General features: G+C 61.4%; 1 protein-coding gene across 3 annotated transcripts; it reads right to left on the reverse strand.

The window, feature by feature from the left end:
* Positions 1 to 4,017: 4,017 nt before the first annotated feature.
* On the reverse strand, positions 4,018 to 15,260 carry MAPK8IP2 (mitogen-activated protein kinase 8 interacting protein 2). 3 transcript variants are annotated; one of them, XM_030815253.1, is made up of 12 exons: positions 15,061 to 15,260; positions 14,053 to 14,158; positions 12,408 to 12,686; positions 12,182 to 12,275; positions 10,839 to 11,930; positions 10,450 to 10,525; positions 10,159 to 10,331; positions 9,959 to 10,068; positions 9,093 to 9,200; positions 8,832 to 8,902; positions 5,259 to 5,357; positions 4,018 to 4,861 (listed from the first exon to the last, which is right to left on the reverse strand). In XM_030815253.1, the coding sequence occupies exons 1-12, from the start codon at positions 15,123 to 15,125 to the stop codon at positions 4,789 to 4,791; spliced, it is 2,346 nt and encodes a 781-aa protein (XP_030671113.1). In that variant the 5' UTR covers positions 15,126 to 15,260; the 3' UTR covers positions 4,018 to 4,788. The 3 variants fall into 3 exon arrangements, with proteins under 3 accessions (XP_030671113.1, XP_030671112.1, XP_030671111.1); XM_030815252.1 differs by having other exon boundaries at positions 10,839 to 12,062; XM_030815251.1 differs by having other exon boundaries at positions 10,839 to 12,065.
* Between the last annotated feature and the right edge of the window lie 237 nt (positions 15,261 to 15,497).

Here is a 15,497-nt window from a genome sequence, read left to right on the forward strand (position 1 = left end):
TTACTTTTTTTTTTTTTTTGAGATGGAGTCTCGCTCTGTTGCCCAGGCTGGAGTGCGGTGGCGCGATCTCGGCTCACTGCAAGCTCCGCCTCCCGGGTTCACGCCATTCTCCTGCCTCAGCCTCTCCGAGTAGCTAGGACTACAGGCGCCCCCCACCACGCCCGGCTAATTTTTTTTTTTTTTTGTATTTTTTTTAGTAGAAACGGGGTTTCACCGTGGTCTCGATCTCCTGACCTCATGATCCACCCGCCTCGGCCTCCCAAAGTGCTGGGATTACAAGCATGAGCCGCCGTGCCCGGCCGGGAAATCCTACTTTTATAGTGTTTATAAAAATAATAACTTACTCAAGCACTACCCTTGGCCTGTCTGAGTGGCAGATTCATTTAAGCCTTATGATAACCTTATGGGGTGGTATTTTTATTGTAGCCAAAATAACTTTTTTGTTTGAGGTTGATTAATTTATCTTAACTTTTTTATCTTTAGTTTTTTCTGTGGATATTTCTATTTGCACTTGGAGGTCTCTAATAAGTAGCAAATAACACTTCAAAAAATTAAGACATATTTGCTGCAGGAAAAAAAGGCAGAGAAACACCCTCAGCTCAACTTCAGCAAAAATGAGGTTTTTGTTGTTTTTTTTTTGAGACGGAGTCTTGCTCTGTCCCCCAGGCTGGAGTGCAGTGGCACATCTCAGCTCACTGCAAGCTCCGCCTCCCAGGTTCACGCCATTCTCCTGCCTCAGCCTCCCGAGTAGCTGGGACTACAAGCGCCCACCACCACACCCGGCTAATTTTTTGTATTTTTAGTAGAGATGGGGTTTCACCGTGTTAGCCAGGATGGTCTTGATCTCCTGACCTCGTGATCCGCCCGCCTCGGCCTCCCAAAGTGCTGGGATCACAGGCGTGAGCCACCGCGCCCGGCCAAAAATGACTTTTAACATTTTTTGTGTTTCCTTTCAGCATTTTTCAACATATAGTTTCTAGCATGCTACGTATGACCCTGCCTATTTTCTTTCTTCTCTCTTTCTTTTTCTTTTCTTTCTTTCCTTTCTTTCGTCTCTCTCTTTCTCTCTTTTTCTCTCTCTCTCTCATTTCCTTTTCTTTTCTTTCATTGTGGTTACAGTGTCTTGCTCTTTCCAGCCAGAGTGCGGTGGCATGATCATGGCTCACTGCAGCCTCAACCTCCTCCCTTACCCACCCAAGTAGCTGGGACTACAGTGTGTGTCACCACACCTAGATAATTTTTTTTTTTTTGTAGAGACAGGGGTTTCGCTATGTTCTCAGGCTGGTCTCGAACTCCCAGACTCAAGGGATCTGCCCACCTTGGCCTCCCAAATTGCTAAGATTACACAGTAGCATGAGCTACTGTGCCCAGAAATTTATTTTCACTTAATAGCGTAACAGAAATTTTCTGTGTAATTACAAACATTGGCACTTTTTTTCACATCTGCCCAATATTTCAATTAGGTAAATATACCCTAATCAATTAACCCTATTGGTCAATATTCAGATTACTTTTTTGCTTACATTATTTCAAAGAAGAATGCAATAAACACTTTTCTGTAGAACATGTTTTATTTAGGATGCCATCCTTGGGCTAGATTGGCGGAAGTTGGAGGCATCATGCAGCGCCTCCTGCCTGTGAGCCAGGCGATCCGCCAGGTTCTGGGAGGACCTAAGGTCAACAGCCACGCCTGCACTCTGGGCTCACAGCCAGCAGCCGCTACCAGGAGAGCAGCCAGGAGCAAGTCCTCAGAAGGCCCGAGACCAGGGCCCGGGAGCGCCCAGAAGGACGGGAGGTCACCCAGTGGCAAACAGGGAAGGGCAGCAGGTGCGCCCAGGAACCCAGAGGCTCCCAGAGCAGAAGTGGGATGCAGGGGTGGGGGCGGGTCATGCTGAGGTTCAACAGGGACCTGCTTCGGAGCTGGCCAGAGAGAGGGATCTGCTGAGGCTTCTGTTTAAAAACCCTGGCCTGGGTGTGGGTGCAGGTGGATTTGCAGGTGCAGTGAGGCAGCGGCCGGAGCAGGCTGTTGCACGAAGATCCAGGAAAGTCAGGGTGGTTTGGTCCAGGCAGAGGAGGGGGAAATGGAGCCAGGGGCAGAGGTAAAGGTGCTGGGGTGAGGATAAGGGTGACAGGAGGGAGGAGTCTGGGGTGACCAAGGCCTGCAGCTCAGGTGACTGGCAAAAAACATAGAATACAGATGAATGCAGGGGTGGGGGCGAAGGCTCCTGTGAGTCTGAAGTGACTGTGAGTGGCACCCTCTGGCCAGCCACAGTGGCTCTCACCGCTCATTCTGCAGAGCACCGGCCCAGTGATGAGCCGAGGAAGTGCCCCTGGAGGTCAGCTGGATCTGCCCAGTGGTCTGCACAGGGGGCGACCGCCAGGGGCCTGAGCACAGGGAAACCCTCGAAACTGTGGGAGGGATGAAGCCAGAGCGGTAGACCCCAGAACCGACCAAGCCCGGGATGGGGCGTGGAGGGCGGCCAAGCTCAAGAAGACCATGAGATTGCAGAAGTAGCTGCAGAGAGGTGGAGGGCAGACAGGTGAAGGGCTCACGAGCACGTCCAACAGCCGTCCTAAGGGCCGGCTGGAGGGAAAGAGACCTGAAGACACGTCGGGGGGCGGGGCCAGGCCGGGCAGGGGCGGGGCCAAGCGGGGCAGGGGCGGGGCCAGGCCGGGCAGGGGCGGGGCCAGGCCGGGCAGGGGCGGGACGGGGCGCCGGAGTGCGGGGCTTGGAGAATTCTCACCTGAGTGGAAGAGCAGAGGGAGGAGGTGGGTGGGTGGCAACGGTTTCCAGGCAGCAGCTACAGGGGACTGAGGGCCACACCCCGAATGCCCTAGCACAGGGGGCAAAAGTTTCAAACGTACACACCCAGTGGGGCTATCTGCCTCTTTACAGCTTTATCTCAATTAGTAGGAAAGTTTTCTCATAAACGTTCTGCGTTTCCGTCGTGCCACTGGTCTGCGTCCTCGGTCCCTCTGGGGCCTCAGGTCTGTGCGCTGCACACGGGCTAAACCTCTGGATCATGATGCGCTTCCTAACACTGGGCAGCTATTTCTCTGCTTGTTGGCTCTGTAGGGACGTGTTTTTTACGGACAGCGCTTTCTAATGTTTATGTAGTAAGTTTGTGTATACTTCCCTTAGCTCACTAAGGAACCTTCAACTGTTGTCTTCCTGGTGTCGCACGAATCCTGGGCTCAGACAGAGGGACCCAGGCCATGCTGACCTCTGCCTGGGAGGCGGGCTCACCCAGGAGGGCCGGGGAGGGAACACTGCTGGGCGTCTACAATCATCTAAGCACATAGTGAAAAAGTCACCTATTTTCTTCTGGCTTTCTCTGGAGAATTTTTTAAATATCAATTTTAAGATCTCAGTAGACTGTTTTTCTTTTCCTTTTTCTGAGACGGAGTCTCCCTCTGTCGCCCAGGCTGGAGTACAGTGGTGCGATCTCGGCTCACTGCACCCTCCGCCTCCCAGGTTCAAGCGATTTTCGTGCCTTAGCCTCCTGAGTAGCTGGGATTACAGGTGTGCGCCAGGATACCTGGCTAATTTTTGTATTTTTTGTGGAGACGGGGTTTCACCATGTTGGCCAAGCTGGTCTCAAACTCCTGACCTCAGGTGATCCGCCTGGCTCGGCCTCCCAAAGTGTTGGGATTACAAGCGTGAGCCACTGCCCGGCCAGATTGTTCTTCAAGGAGTTCATGCCCCCACTACACACTGACCTGAGCCGTGCTGGCCCCCAGTCCGTGCACGTGGAAAGGACACCCCATTGCACAGCCTCGGATGCCTTTGTGGCCAATCGAGTGTACCTGGGGAGAATTCCCAAGGGTGCTTCTAGATACGGCACCTCAGATGAGGCCCCAGAGCAGCACCGCAGGGACCCCCGGCACAATTTCGGGAAGAACTAAAAGGGTGAGATTCCCACAACACCCCCGCCACGGGGGACTCTGTCCCTACCACAATGGGCAGCCCCTAGGCGCCTGGCCCCGTGTCTCAGCACCCCCTAGAAACAGCCAATGTCACACCAAGCAGAGAGTTTATTGAGGCCATGGGCAGGGCCCAGAAACACAGCACAGGGCGTGCGTGGGGCGGATGCACGCTGGACTGCAGGGGTGCGCTAGCAGCGGCAAGCGGAGGAGTATTGGGGGCCCAGGAGGGGCCCCCTCCTCCTAGCAGCGTCTAGGGGCTTCAGGTGAGCATCAAGAACCACTCCTAGCCTCCGCAGGGCTCTTTTGGGAACCCCTCCCTGCTTCCCCCTGAGCTCCATGTGGGGTGGGGCTGGGGCGAGGGGGCCCCTCTTGTCCCTGTGGTCAAGGAAGGGATGATCCCTTGAGATTCACTATAAAAATTAAAATTCCCTTATAAATCGCAGGGGAGTGGCAGGAGGGCATCACTTGGAACCCGACATTACCCGTCCCTAGAGCCGCACCTCCTCCACACCCCCGAAGTTCTGACCCCAAAGTGAAGAATAGAGGAAAAGGTTTGCAGGCACAGAGAGGGGCAGAGACACCAGGAGAGAGAAAAGGGAGACTGGGGAGGGAAGGAGGAGGACAACACAGAGAAAGAACGGATCTGAGGAAAAGCAGGGGCGCGGGGTCTCCACTCCCCCGCAGCCCCCACAGCTGCGCCCTGGGGACCGAGGACGAGAGTTCCTCCACAAGCAGACCCCCACAAGCGTAAGGTCCCACGTCCCCCCAGCACAGTCCTTGCCAAAGCCATGGCGGCCTCTCGAGACGTCCTCAGCCCCAGCTGCGCCTGGAGCAGACGGCCAGGAGACAGCGGTGGGTGGGCTACTCCAGGTAGATGTCCTCGGTGGGGCAGGCGTATGCCAGGTGCTCTTGGTAGTACTCCAGGAAGGCGCGGCTGGGGAAAGACGGTCCTCCACCAGCCACTCAGGGCCTGTCCTCAACCCCCAAACCGCCTTCCACAGCGCCTCTGAGCTCTCCTTCCTTCCTCCCTCCGCAGGCATCCATAACCCCCCACCCAGGCATGGCCACTTCACCCCCAAGTGTGACCCTCAGCGCTCCTGGCCCAGCAATTCTACCCCTGCCAGAGTGCCTGGGCCATGTGTCTGTGCCTGTTCCCACCCCATGCCCAGGACCCCAAACTGTCACCCGCCACTGCCCTCTCTACACAGCACATCTGGTTCTCCTTCCCCAGACCTCCCCTGCCAGGCTCCTGCCCCCACCTGCTCACCTCCGCACCCCACCTCCGTACCCCCGCACCCATTCTGCACCCCACACCCTGGGGCCCCACTCACCCCACACTCTGCGCCACCGGCCTCATGGACTCCTGGGAGACAAAGACGTGGCAGGCGAAGCGGCTCAGCAGGGGGTGTTTGGTGATGAAGCCGAAATAGCTGCGGGCAAGTCAGTGTGGAGGGCTCGTCAGAGCCCTGGCCCAGCCTTGGCCACCCCACAAATGATGTAGAGAGAAGAGGCAGGAACAAAGGGCTTGGGGAGAGGGTAAGGGACAGGAGTGTGGGGGTCGCACAATTTCAAGATCTGAAATTGTCTTTTTTTGGTTTCAGCCCAAGCACAGGGCTGGGCACCTACCGAGAGTTCGTGCTCTGAGTTAATTCCGTGATGACCAGGGGCGTCTGGCCCACGCTGAGGACACATCTCCCTTCTCTGAGCTGGCGCTGCCGCCCTCTGTGGCCCTATTCAGGGCCTGCCCCAGGACCACAGAGCAAGGCCTCTGCCCGGCTACTGGAGACCATGTCTCCTGCCAACTCAGGCCTCCTCCTGCGGGCCTAGCAGACTGACAGCCCTTGCCCAGCTCCGAGGTGGGGCTGGACGTTATCCCTGGTCTGTAAAACCCTCTTCTGGTCTATCCCTCACTCCCAGTGGAAAGCAGCTCCTTGCGGGGCCTTACTCACAGAGTCACTGCCCAGCTCCTCCACCTGTGCTGTCTTCCCATCCCAGACATTAGCAAAAATCAAAAAATCATCATCCAGAGCCGGGCGCGGTGGCTCACGCCTGTAATCCCAGCACTTTGGGAGGCCGAGGCAGGTGGATCACGAGGTCAGGAGATCGAGACCAGGGTGAAACCCCGTCTCTACTTAAAATACAAAAAATTAGCCAGGCGCGGTGGCGGGCGCCTGTAGTCCCAGCTACTCCGGAGGCTGAGGCAGGAGAATGGTATGAACCTGGGAGGCGGAGCTTGCAGTGAGCCGAGATCGTGCCACTGCACTCCAGCCTGGGCAACAGAGCGAGACTCCGACTCAAAAAAAAAAAAAAAAAAATCGTCCAGAGGAAGAGGCAGTCACAGTTCTGCAGCAGGACGCTGCCCCACCCCCACCCCTGAAACTGGCCGACCCGTCCATTCCCCCGTGGCTTCGGGGCTTTGCGATTCCACCAGATGGGAAGCCACATGATGGTCTGCTCGCCAGGACTGTGTGTGCACGCTGTCCACAGACAGAGCACAGGGCCCGCCTCAAATGCCGCGTTCACATCATCACGGTCATGAGCGCCGACCCGCAGGTCTGGCTTCCGGCATTACTCAGGTACCATCCTCAGCCCTTTCGATTAACTCACAGAAGCCTCACAACAGCCCTCTGAGGTAGGGCCCTGATGGAGAGCTAGGCACAGAGGTTCAGGAGCTTGCCCAGGAACACAGGCAGGCTGGGCAGCCCTGGGAGAAAAGGCTACAGTCTGTGATCCCAACACCAGACATCCTAATACCAGATCCCAACACAGCACATCCCACGCTCTCCTGACCTACCACCACTGCCACGACGAAACGAGTTTACCGTTCACCTCACACGGTTTCCTCCGTGCCTCCTCATGGCGAGGGACCGGGGACGGGGGGTCTGGAGTGACAAATATTAGGAAGGTCTGGGCCAGGGCAGCAGCTCCTCTGCCTCCTCCCACACTCATGCCACATCTTGACCCCAAACCCTAAACTCGACTGACCACCTTCCTCTCACGGAATTCTAGCTGGGGCCGTGTCCAGCCTGAGGCCTGAGCTTCACCCAGTTTCCTTCTGACGAGACATTTGGGTCATTCTTCTTCTCCTGGCAGTGTCCGCTGTCCCAGTGACCCCAGAGCTGTCCCCGCTGTCTGGTCTGTGCCGCTGCACGCTGTCCCACCTCTCCACCCCAGAGCTGGCCCCACTGTCTGGTCTGCGCCCTGCACTGTCCCACCTCCCACCCCAGAGCTGTCCCGCTGTCTGGTCTGTGCCGCTGCACGCGTCCCACCTCTCCACCCCAGAGCTGGCCCCGCTGTCTGGTCTGCCCCCCCCCCCCCCCCCCCGCCCCGCTGTCTGGTCTGTGCCGCTGCACGCTGTCCCACCTCTCCACCCCAGAGCTGGCCCCACTGTCTGGTCTGCGCCCCTGCCTTTCCCACCTCTCCACCCCAGAGCTGGCCCCGCTGTCTGGTCTGCGCCCCTGCACTTTGTCCCACCTCTCCACCCCAGAGCTGGCCCTGCTGTCTGGTCTGCGCCCCTGCACACTGTCCCACCTCTCCACTCCAGAGCTGGCCCTGCTGTCTGGTCTGCGCCCCTGCACTTTGTCCCACCTCTCCACCCCACTGAGCAGCGTCTCTGCACGGATCCCATCAGACCATCTCCGCACTCGACGGGGATGACACAAAAGGGCTCTGCATCTTCCAGCAGGCAGCACCCTCACTCTCAACCACAGGGAGGGTCCACAAGGCCCCCAAGATGCACTGACGTCTGTCCCACGCCTCAGTCCTGGCAGCACCGTGCCCTGCTGCGTCCTGCCTGCCTGTGAGCCTGCTTCCTCCAACTCCCCGCAAGTCCTTTCCAGCCTCTGGCTGGCTCTGCCTCTCTGGTTCCTCTCTGATCTCCTTCCTCTAGGGTGCTGGGACACAGAGGGCAGGGGCCTGTGCCTGGAGGGAAGCTGGCAGCCCCCTTGGCCTGCTGCTCCTGTGCCAGCACCTCCTCCTCCCCTCACCCTGCCTGGCCATTCCCCTCTTGCCTCAGTGATCTACCTGCTCTGACCTGGTAACTTCCCTCCAGGTCTCCCTCCTAAACTCCAGACCCATGGGACCAACGGCCGCTTCAGTCTCACCGTGTTTGTCATTGATCCCGCATCCCCTCTCGGTGTGTGGGCTGCAGTACAACCATCCCCCAGGGAGACGTCATCCTGGTCTCTTCCAGGTCACCCTCTACAGCTGGTCAACCTAGGTCCTGCCTGTACTACCTCTTCAATGCCTCTTGCATCTGCACACTTGGTCTCAGGACATGGCACCTGTATAACCTCAGCAGCCACCAGGTCCCCTACCAGCAGCAAGCACCTGCATCAATGCAGTCGGCACAGCAGCCAGAGCCAGCACGTCAACCTGACTGTGTCACCTCCTTCCATTAGGAGCCTCCTATGGCCTCATTACCAGCAAGATTAAGTACAGCTCCTTGGCTCAGTCAAAAGGGTCCAGGTCTCCCCCGGCATTTCTAGCTGCTCCCCTTACACGCAGGCCCCAGAGCCTACAGCTCCCCACCAGTGCATCCCACACCCTTGGCTCAGCTGGACCCCACCAGGAAGATCCACTTCTCCACCCCTGTCACCTGCTGTCTTTCCAGGCTGGCCATCCTGAGCCCCAGGCCCACTCGGGCGTCCTCCGCACCCACACAGGCTTCTCACATCCTTCGCCCGTGTGCCTCTCTCCACCCAGACCAGATGCAAGCCTGTCTGACCCGCACCTCCTGAGTCCAGCTCAGAGCAGGCACCACTGCAGGCTCAGCTCACAGAGCCAAGTGGGTGCAGGTGGAGCTCTCAGGGCTGGGCGCGGGCAGCTCTCAGGGTTTGTGGGGGCTCAGAGTCTGTGGGGACTCGGGGGGCGGCTGGGGGACTCGGGGATGGTCAGACTCTCACCAGCTGTTGCGGGGATGGCAGCCACAGAAGGAGATGTTCTTCATCTGGAAGAAATGGCTGCAGCGCTGGAACTAGAGCAGAGGTGGGCAGAAGCCCGTGTCAAAGGAGGCACCACCCCTGCCTCCCGCCTCCCAGACGCCCCGAGGCCTGGCGCCACCCCTGCCTCCCGCCTGCCGGATGCCCCTGAGGCCCGGCCCCGTCGGACTCCGTGGCCTAACCCTACCCCCCCAGTCCCCGGTCCCCAGTCCCCCACACTCCCACCTCGGGTCCTCCTCCGCTCAGACTCAGCTTGACCCCCCGAAGAGAGATCTCGAGGTCACAGGAGGCAGGAGGACGCAGGTGGACAGTCAGTTTCCGGGCAGTGGCAATCTACAGAAGAAGTTGGGGGAGAAGAGGGTCTTGAGGGGCCCACAAGGGCCTTTCTTTCCCTTGGCGGGACTACGCCTCTGCCCCTTTTAGCTTATGTTTGAGGACACACATGCTGAGGACCCCGAGGCGCAATTCTGGAAGACATAAGGGGCGTGGCCTTGGCCACTCCTCAGGCTCAGGAGGGGCACTCGCCTCTCTGCAGTCAGCCTGCTTCATCTTCCTTCTGCTCCTCCAGGCAGGCTGCTGCGCTTGGCTCAGGAGCCAGGAACACAGACCCCACCCACCCTGGCCTCTTCACTGCCTGGCCCCATAAGCTTGAGGGAGCTCTCAGATGCAGGGCTGCTCTGCTCTGCTCCCTCCTGCCCCCCAGCCTCAGTCTCAGTACTGGTGCCTGGGCAGGTGCTCACTAAATGTCCACTGAGTGAGTGGATGAGTAGAGGGCTCCCAGGGAAGAGGCTGGGAGGGCTGGTCTTGATTCCAGACAGGAAGAGGAAGGGCTGATGGCAGTCAGGGCCAACTGGAAGATCTGTGGCCCAGAGACCCCGAGGTGATGAGGGACAGCTGCTGTGCTCTGCCCTAGACTCACCTGCTCAGGCCTCTGAACCAGGGCCTGGGCTACCCCTGCAGCATCCCCCAGACCCTCCCTGGAGGAAATCAGACCTCAGGCCTTGGAGCCTCAAGGCCCTGTGCTAGCCTGCAGTGCTGGTGTGGCCGCCATGCGGACCCTCAGCCTGCACTTGCCTGGCCTCCACACTGACCTTCTGCATGGCTGCACACAGGATGCCATTGCCCTGGTGGCAGGGCACCTCCACAGAGCCCAGGAACTGCACATCAAAGCGCTCCACCCAGCAGGGGCTCCGCTTGCTCCCTGGGGAGGGGGGCACAGAGGGCCCAGGTCAGGCGGGGGCAGAGGGGAGGATCTGGGGTGAAAAGCCTCCCCTCGGGGTTGGGACCTCACCCAGCAGGTCCTTGGCAGGGCCGGGCACCGCATGGGCGTAGAAGGCGGGGAACACACCGCGCTCCCCCGTACGCATGTTGAAGCCACGGAACCAGAAGTCGTCCTCCTCGGCCTCCACCAACACAGGGTCATCCACATCCAGCTCCAGCTCGTCTGGATGCCGCGGGATGAACCTGCCGTTGGGGGAGAGGTCACTGGGGAGGGGGGCGGGACTGACGGTCGTGTCCACTGGCATCCTGTGATGGCACGGACTGAGGCCGGGGCCACCGCCAGCAAGGAGGGAGGCTGTACCTGAACACAGCCCGGTGAGTCTGCTCTCGCTCCTCGCCGTTGACCAGACAGGAGAAAAGGCCAAAGGACTCGGTGCCTGAGAGACCCGGCAGGACAGAGGCGGGGGAAACAGGGAGACAGAGAGTCAGAGAGTCAGAGTAGTGCTTAGAGGCCTGGCCTTGGGCAGAGGCCAAGTCCCCTCCGCAGTCCGGTGTCGGTGTCCTACGAGCGGGAAGGAGCTGAGGCAGAGCAGGCCACCTCATGCCATGTCCTGAGTGGGAGAGGGCACCCAGCCCTGACCACAGCCAGACCCTCAGGGGGCCCTGAGCACTGTGGGGGACCCTGGGACTGGGGCCAGGGAGTCTGCACATTCCTCTGGGCCATCCCCCTTTTCCCCACCTCTCACTCACTGGAGGACCGAGATGTACTGTTGACGAAGACATTGAGGAACTTCTTGGAGAAAGTGAGGTCAGGGCTGTCCGGCGAGGTGTCCCCCTGGACCTGACCGCCGCCTAGCAGCGACGCGCCCGCCTCCTCCTCGCTGGCCTCCCCGCTGCTGTCCTCTTCGCTGTCGTGGCCCAGCCCAGCACAGCGCCGCAGGCTCACCAGCTCCAGCTGCGTGTGCTCATCCACCACCAGCGTGTACTTGACCGCGTCGTACACCAGCGAGGCGTCCCGCGGCGCCGAGGGGCCCGTGCCCCTGCCCCCGGGGGGCCCCGCACTGTCCTCGGCATCCTCCTCTTCCTCGTCGTCCTCTTCGTCCTCCTCCTCGGAGCAGGCGGCGGAGCAGGCTCGTCCCGGGCGGGCGGCGCGGCCGGGAGCGGCCCACAGCGGCGTGATGGTGTCACGCGTGGGGTTGCTGAGGAACAGGCAGGGCGCGGGCTGCGCGGGGCCGGGTCGAGGCGCGGCGGGCGCGGGCGGCGGCGGCGCGCACAGCGTCTCCATGTCCACCAGCTCCACGCCGCCGGGCTCCGCGGCCGCCTCGGGGTCCTGGGAGTCCTGGGCGGCCCCGCCGGCCGGCGACACGGGCTCCCCGGGCGGGCGCGGCGCAGGAGACAGGCACTGGCCGGGGCAGCGGATGGGCGAGGAGCCCTCGGAGATCATGCGGCTCACCAGGTTGCTGAGCAGCCAGGGCGAGTCCGCGTCCTCGCTGAGGTCCGCCTCCGACTCCGACCCCGACTCGTACTCGCTGTTGGTGTCGTCGGGGCCCACGGGCAGGAAGGCGGGGCGGCGCGGGGGTTCGCGCGGGGGCTCCGGCTCCGAGGCGGGCGACGAGGCCTCCTCGATGGAGTTGGTGAGGTGCGAGGAGCGGCCGCTGCTGCTGCTTCCTCCATCGCTGCTCAGCTCCAGCTCCGTCTCCGAGATGGACGAGATCATGCGCCCCAGGCGCGCGCCGCCCGCGTCCTCCGAGTCGGAGCCGGGCGAGGACAGCTCCTGGCTGCTGCGACGTCCCCCGCGGCCGCCGCTCGAGCGGCTTCTCAGGTCAGCCTCGATGCCGGGATCTGAGGAGGGCGAAGTCCCCCCTGGCGCCGGAGGTTCCGCAGGCCGGTTCCCTTCGCAGTCGCAACCCAGGTGCACTGGCGACTGCGCCCCGCCGGGCCCTGCGTCCGTGGCAGGGAGGGGGCCCGGGAGCTCTGCTGGGCAGGGAGGTGGGGTCACCCTCTGCACCACCCAGACCTCTTCCAGCAGCCAGTCCGTCCTCCCTCCCCTCCTCCCCGGCTTCCCCGTGCCCCGCGGGCCCACCGCCCCTCACCTCTGAGGGCCTCCGGGGCGGGTGAGCATAGCGCTGTCTCCTGCCAGGAGGCCGGACGCACCAGGTCAAAACCTCCGTTGTTGTTCAGGGAGTCCTGGGGTGGAGACACATGACGGCGTCCTGAGGAGGGGGCCTCCAGCTCCCAAGGGGTGAGCAGGGCTGGCTGCAGTCCCAGGTGCTATGAACCCAGGCTCAGCTCCAGGGAGCTGTGGGTCCCGGCACTCACCTGGGCCCCCAGTGTGGTCAGACGGAGCGTGGTGGGCCGGTGCTTATGGGGCTCCTCCAGGGAAGGGGAGGGGATAAGGGGCCCGGGGGCAGGTGCCTCTGAGCCAGGGTCTCCTCCCTCCTGGCCTTCCCCATCTCCCTCCTCCTCCTCCTCCTCCTCCTCTTCCTCGTCCTCATCGTCCTCCTCTTCATTGTCATCGATCATCTCAAACTCCTGGAAGTCATCCTGGAAGGAGCAGATGGGGTGCGGCTGCTCCGAGCGCCCCAGGGAGAGGCTGTCCTGCAGGACGGAGGGAGATAGCAGGGCTGGGCCAGAGGGCAGCAGTAGCCCAGGGGCCCAGGTGCTAGGAGAAGGGAAATCGAGGAGCATCAGTCAAAGGAGAGCCCCTTCCAGCTCACTCTGCCCCTCTGTCTACAGGGCGATGTTTTAAAAATCTGCCTAACACACATCGGGATCACTCCAGTTCTTGGGAAGGGCCCAAACTCTACAGCTGAATGACAGGGATTCTCAGAGCAGCCCCAGCCCCACTTTTAGACTCATCTAACTGCAGAACCCCGTCACATTTGACACCAGCACCGTGTTCCCTTCAAAGCGTTTTAACACAACTTACAGTTACTGGACATGGTTTTTGGTCTGTTGCAAACAACTTACAGTTACTGGACATGGTTTTTGGTCTGTTGCAAGCCCCACCAGGGCAGGGTCATGTCCATGTTGTGCACCGTTGTACCCACCCCCAAGAACAAGACCTGGGGCTCAGCGGATGTTCAGTAAACACCAAACAAATGCATAAATGGAGAGGCAGCCTGCACTCTGAGGATTCACCAACTTTGCACCAACCCCAGGGCCATTGGCACAGTTAATCCCCATGCTGGCACTTCCTCTCCTCCATTCCCTCCTACCTACCCCATCTGCCTGGCTCTGCTAACCTCAGGGCATGGCTGACATTTCCTCTGGAAATTCTCCCTGATTCCTTCAGTGTGGATTGGGTTCCCTTCCCCCTCGTGGAACTTATGTCCCTGTTGGAATGCAGCCCTTGACACGTGGGCAGCCATTGTCCCTTACAAGTCTTTCTCCTCTACTAAGTTGCAGCTCCGGAGAGCAGCTGTCCTGTTCCACTCCCAGCAGCCAGAAGCCCCCAGTACTTGCCACATGGCAGTTGCTCAGAAATGTTCTTCAATAAATGAAAGCAGAAATGTGGAGAGACAGGGAGGAGGAGAAGCAGGAGACGGGCGAGAAAAGATTTCAGCAGGGGGAGACATGAAACAGACAGATGGGAGCTGCAGACGAGGGCACAGGGCTGCGGAGGGGACAAGGTTGTGATGGCAGCTGCCAGGGATTAGATCTTTCTGGGAGTGATCTGAGGACAGAGGGCACCCAAAGCAAAGGAGCACCTCCTGCCCCGGGCTGGCCACCGATGGGGTGGGGGAGAATGCTGGGGAAGGCCCTGCGTGGAGGCCTGCAATGTGTTGGAATAAGAGAGAGTTGATACCTAGGAAACCTCAAGGGTTAAGTGGGGAGGAGCTATCAGAGGAGTCCCCGGTTCAAGGCTGAGCTCACACCCACCCTCAAACCCCAAGTGAACGCTAAGAAGAGCCTAATGAGGCCCTCCCTTGAGCTGGATCTGTGTCCCCAACTCTTCCCCCACCTTCTCACAGTGGTCTGAGTCGTAGCTGAGGCCCAGGCCACAGTCATCAGTGATCTCAGACAGATCTTCGTCGTCAAATTCTTCCAGGCTTATGTCCTGGGGAGGCCTGGAAAGGAGACCAGGGTCAGAGAGCCACCAACCCTGGACTCCCTGCCTGGCAACTGGCCCTGAGGAGGGGCAGAAGGAGGCCTCAGCTCCTACGCCCCGTGGTTTCCACAGCCCCCAGCTCTCGGAACACATCCTGCCATCATCTTGACCCCCAAGCTCTGCTCTCCTGTGGATCCCCTCCCCCATCTGAGCCAGGCCTGCCCCGGAGGAGCCAACCCTGCCCCCACCCCTCCCACCCCGCCTCCCTGGAGAGCCAGCAGCCTCTCCTCCCTCCACGCGCAGCTCCAGGCCCCTGGGGTCAGGTCTTGCAGAGCGGGGAGGGGGAGCTGCAACGGCGGCAGCGGCAGATGGGGAGGGGTCGCGCCTGCTGTGGGAGGAGAGTCTGGCCTGTTTGTCTCCCCCTCTCCGGCGGAGTGAGGCCTAAACCCAGAGGCCCAGCGTCCTCCCCACCCCAGTCCCTTCCCGCAGGGCTCCGGGCTTGATTTCCACTCTCTCCCGGCCAGGCCCTATCTGCCAGGTCTGGCGTCCACTGAAAGAGGCCAAGGCCACCGGGACACGCCGCGCTGGGAGGGTGTGCCCGCATCCCGCCCGCATCCTCCGCCGCAGAGGGTCGGCACAGGGCCTCCACCCTTGACAGGTCAGCCGTCCAGGCCGGGCGCGGCTCAGAATCCCGGCGGGGCCCAGGGGTCACTGAGGCTGGGGACGCGCGGTGAAGATGGAGGGAGTGGGAGCGGGGTGGGGGTGGGGCGCCCGAGCCGAGGCTCAAGGACCGCAGGGGGCTGGGGCCGGGTCCGCGCCGGCGGCGGGGCTGGAGCGGCGGGGACGGGGGTCCGGGCCGGTAGGGGTCGGGGGGCGCGCAGGGAGCGGAGGGTCAGCCCGGCCCGGGCGCCGAGGGGGTACCTGCAGCCCGGCGGCGACAGCGAGTGGAAGGTGGAGAGAGAAAACATCTCCGCGCGATCCGCCATCTTCTCCGGGAGAGGCCCGCGACTGCGGCGGGGGGTGCGGGAGCCTCGCCGCGCCCCGCGCCCGCGCTCGGCCCGCCCCGCTCACCTCGTGACACGCCCTGCGGCGCCCGCCCCGCGCACTTCGCCTTCGCCCGGACTCCGCGGCGGCGCGGGGAGGGCGGCGGGGGAGGCGGGGGAGCGACGCGGCCGGGGACGCTGGTTGGAGGAGAGGCGGCGGCTTCACTGCCGGGCGCTGGTTGGGGAAGGGCCGAGCGTGCGATGAGGATTTTTCCCGTGAAGGGGCGGGCGGGTGGGCGTCGGGCCCCGCCCTGGAGGACCCGCGCGGGGCGGGAGGCCGGAGAGGCAGCGCCGGGGTCCGGGGCCTCGGGTTCA

This window comes from Nomascus leucogenys, chromosome 7b (assembly GCF_006542625.1).
Source record: "Nomascus leucogenys isolate Asia chromosome 7b, Asia_NLE_v1, whole genome shotgun sequence".
NCBI lineage: Eukaryota > Metazoa > Chordata > Mammalia > Primates > Hylobatidae > Nomascus > Nomascus leucogenys.

What these genes read in the sequence shown, in the direction of transcription:
- MAPK8IP2 (XM_030815251.1), bottom strand. Translation starts at nt 15,125, where the DNA reads ATGGCGGATCGCGCGGAGATGTTTTCTCTCTCCACCTTCCACTCGCTG. An exon ending in CGCCCCGGAGGCCCTCAGAG is followed by an intron (nt 12,066 to 12,181) that starts GTGAGGGGCGGT and finishes CTCCCTGCCCAG; the next exon opens with CAGAGCTCCCGGGCCCCCTC. An exon ending in CCCTGCCAAGGACCTGCTGG is followed by an intron (nt 10,069 to 10,158) that starts GTGAGGTCCCAA and finishes CCCCCTCCCCAG; the next exon opens with GGAGCAAGCGGAGCCCCTGC.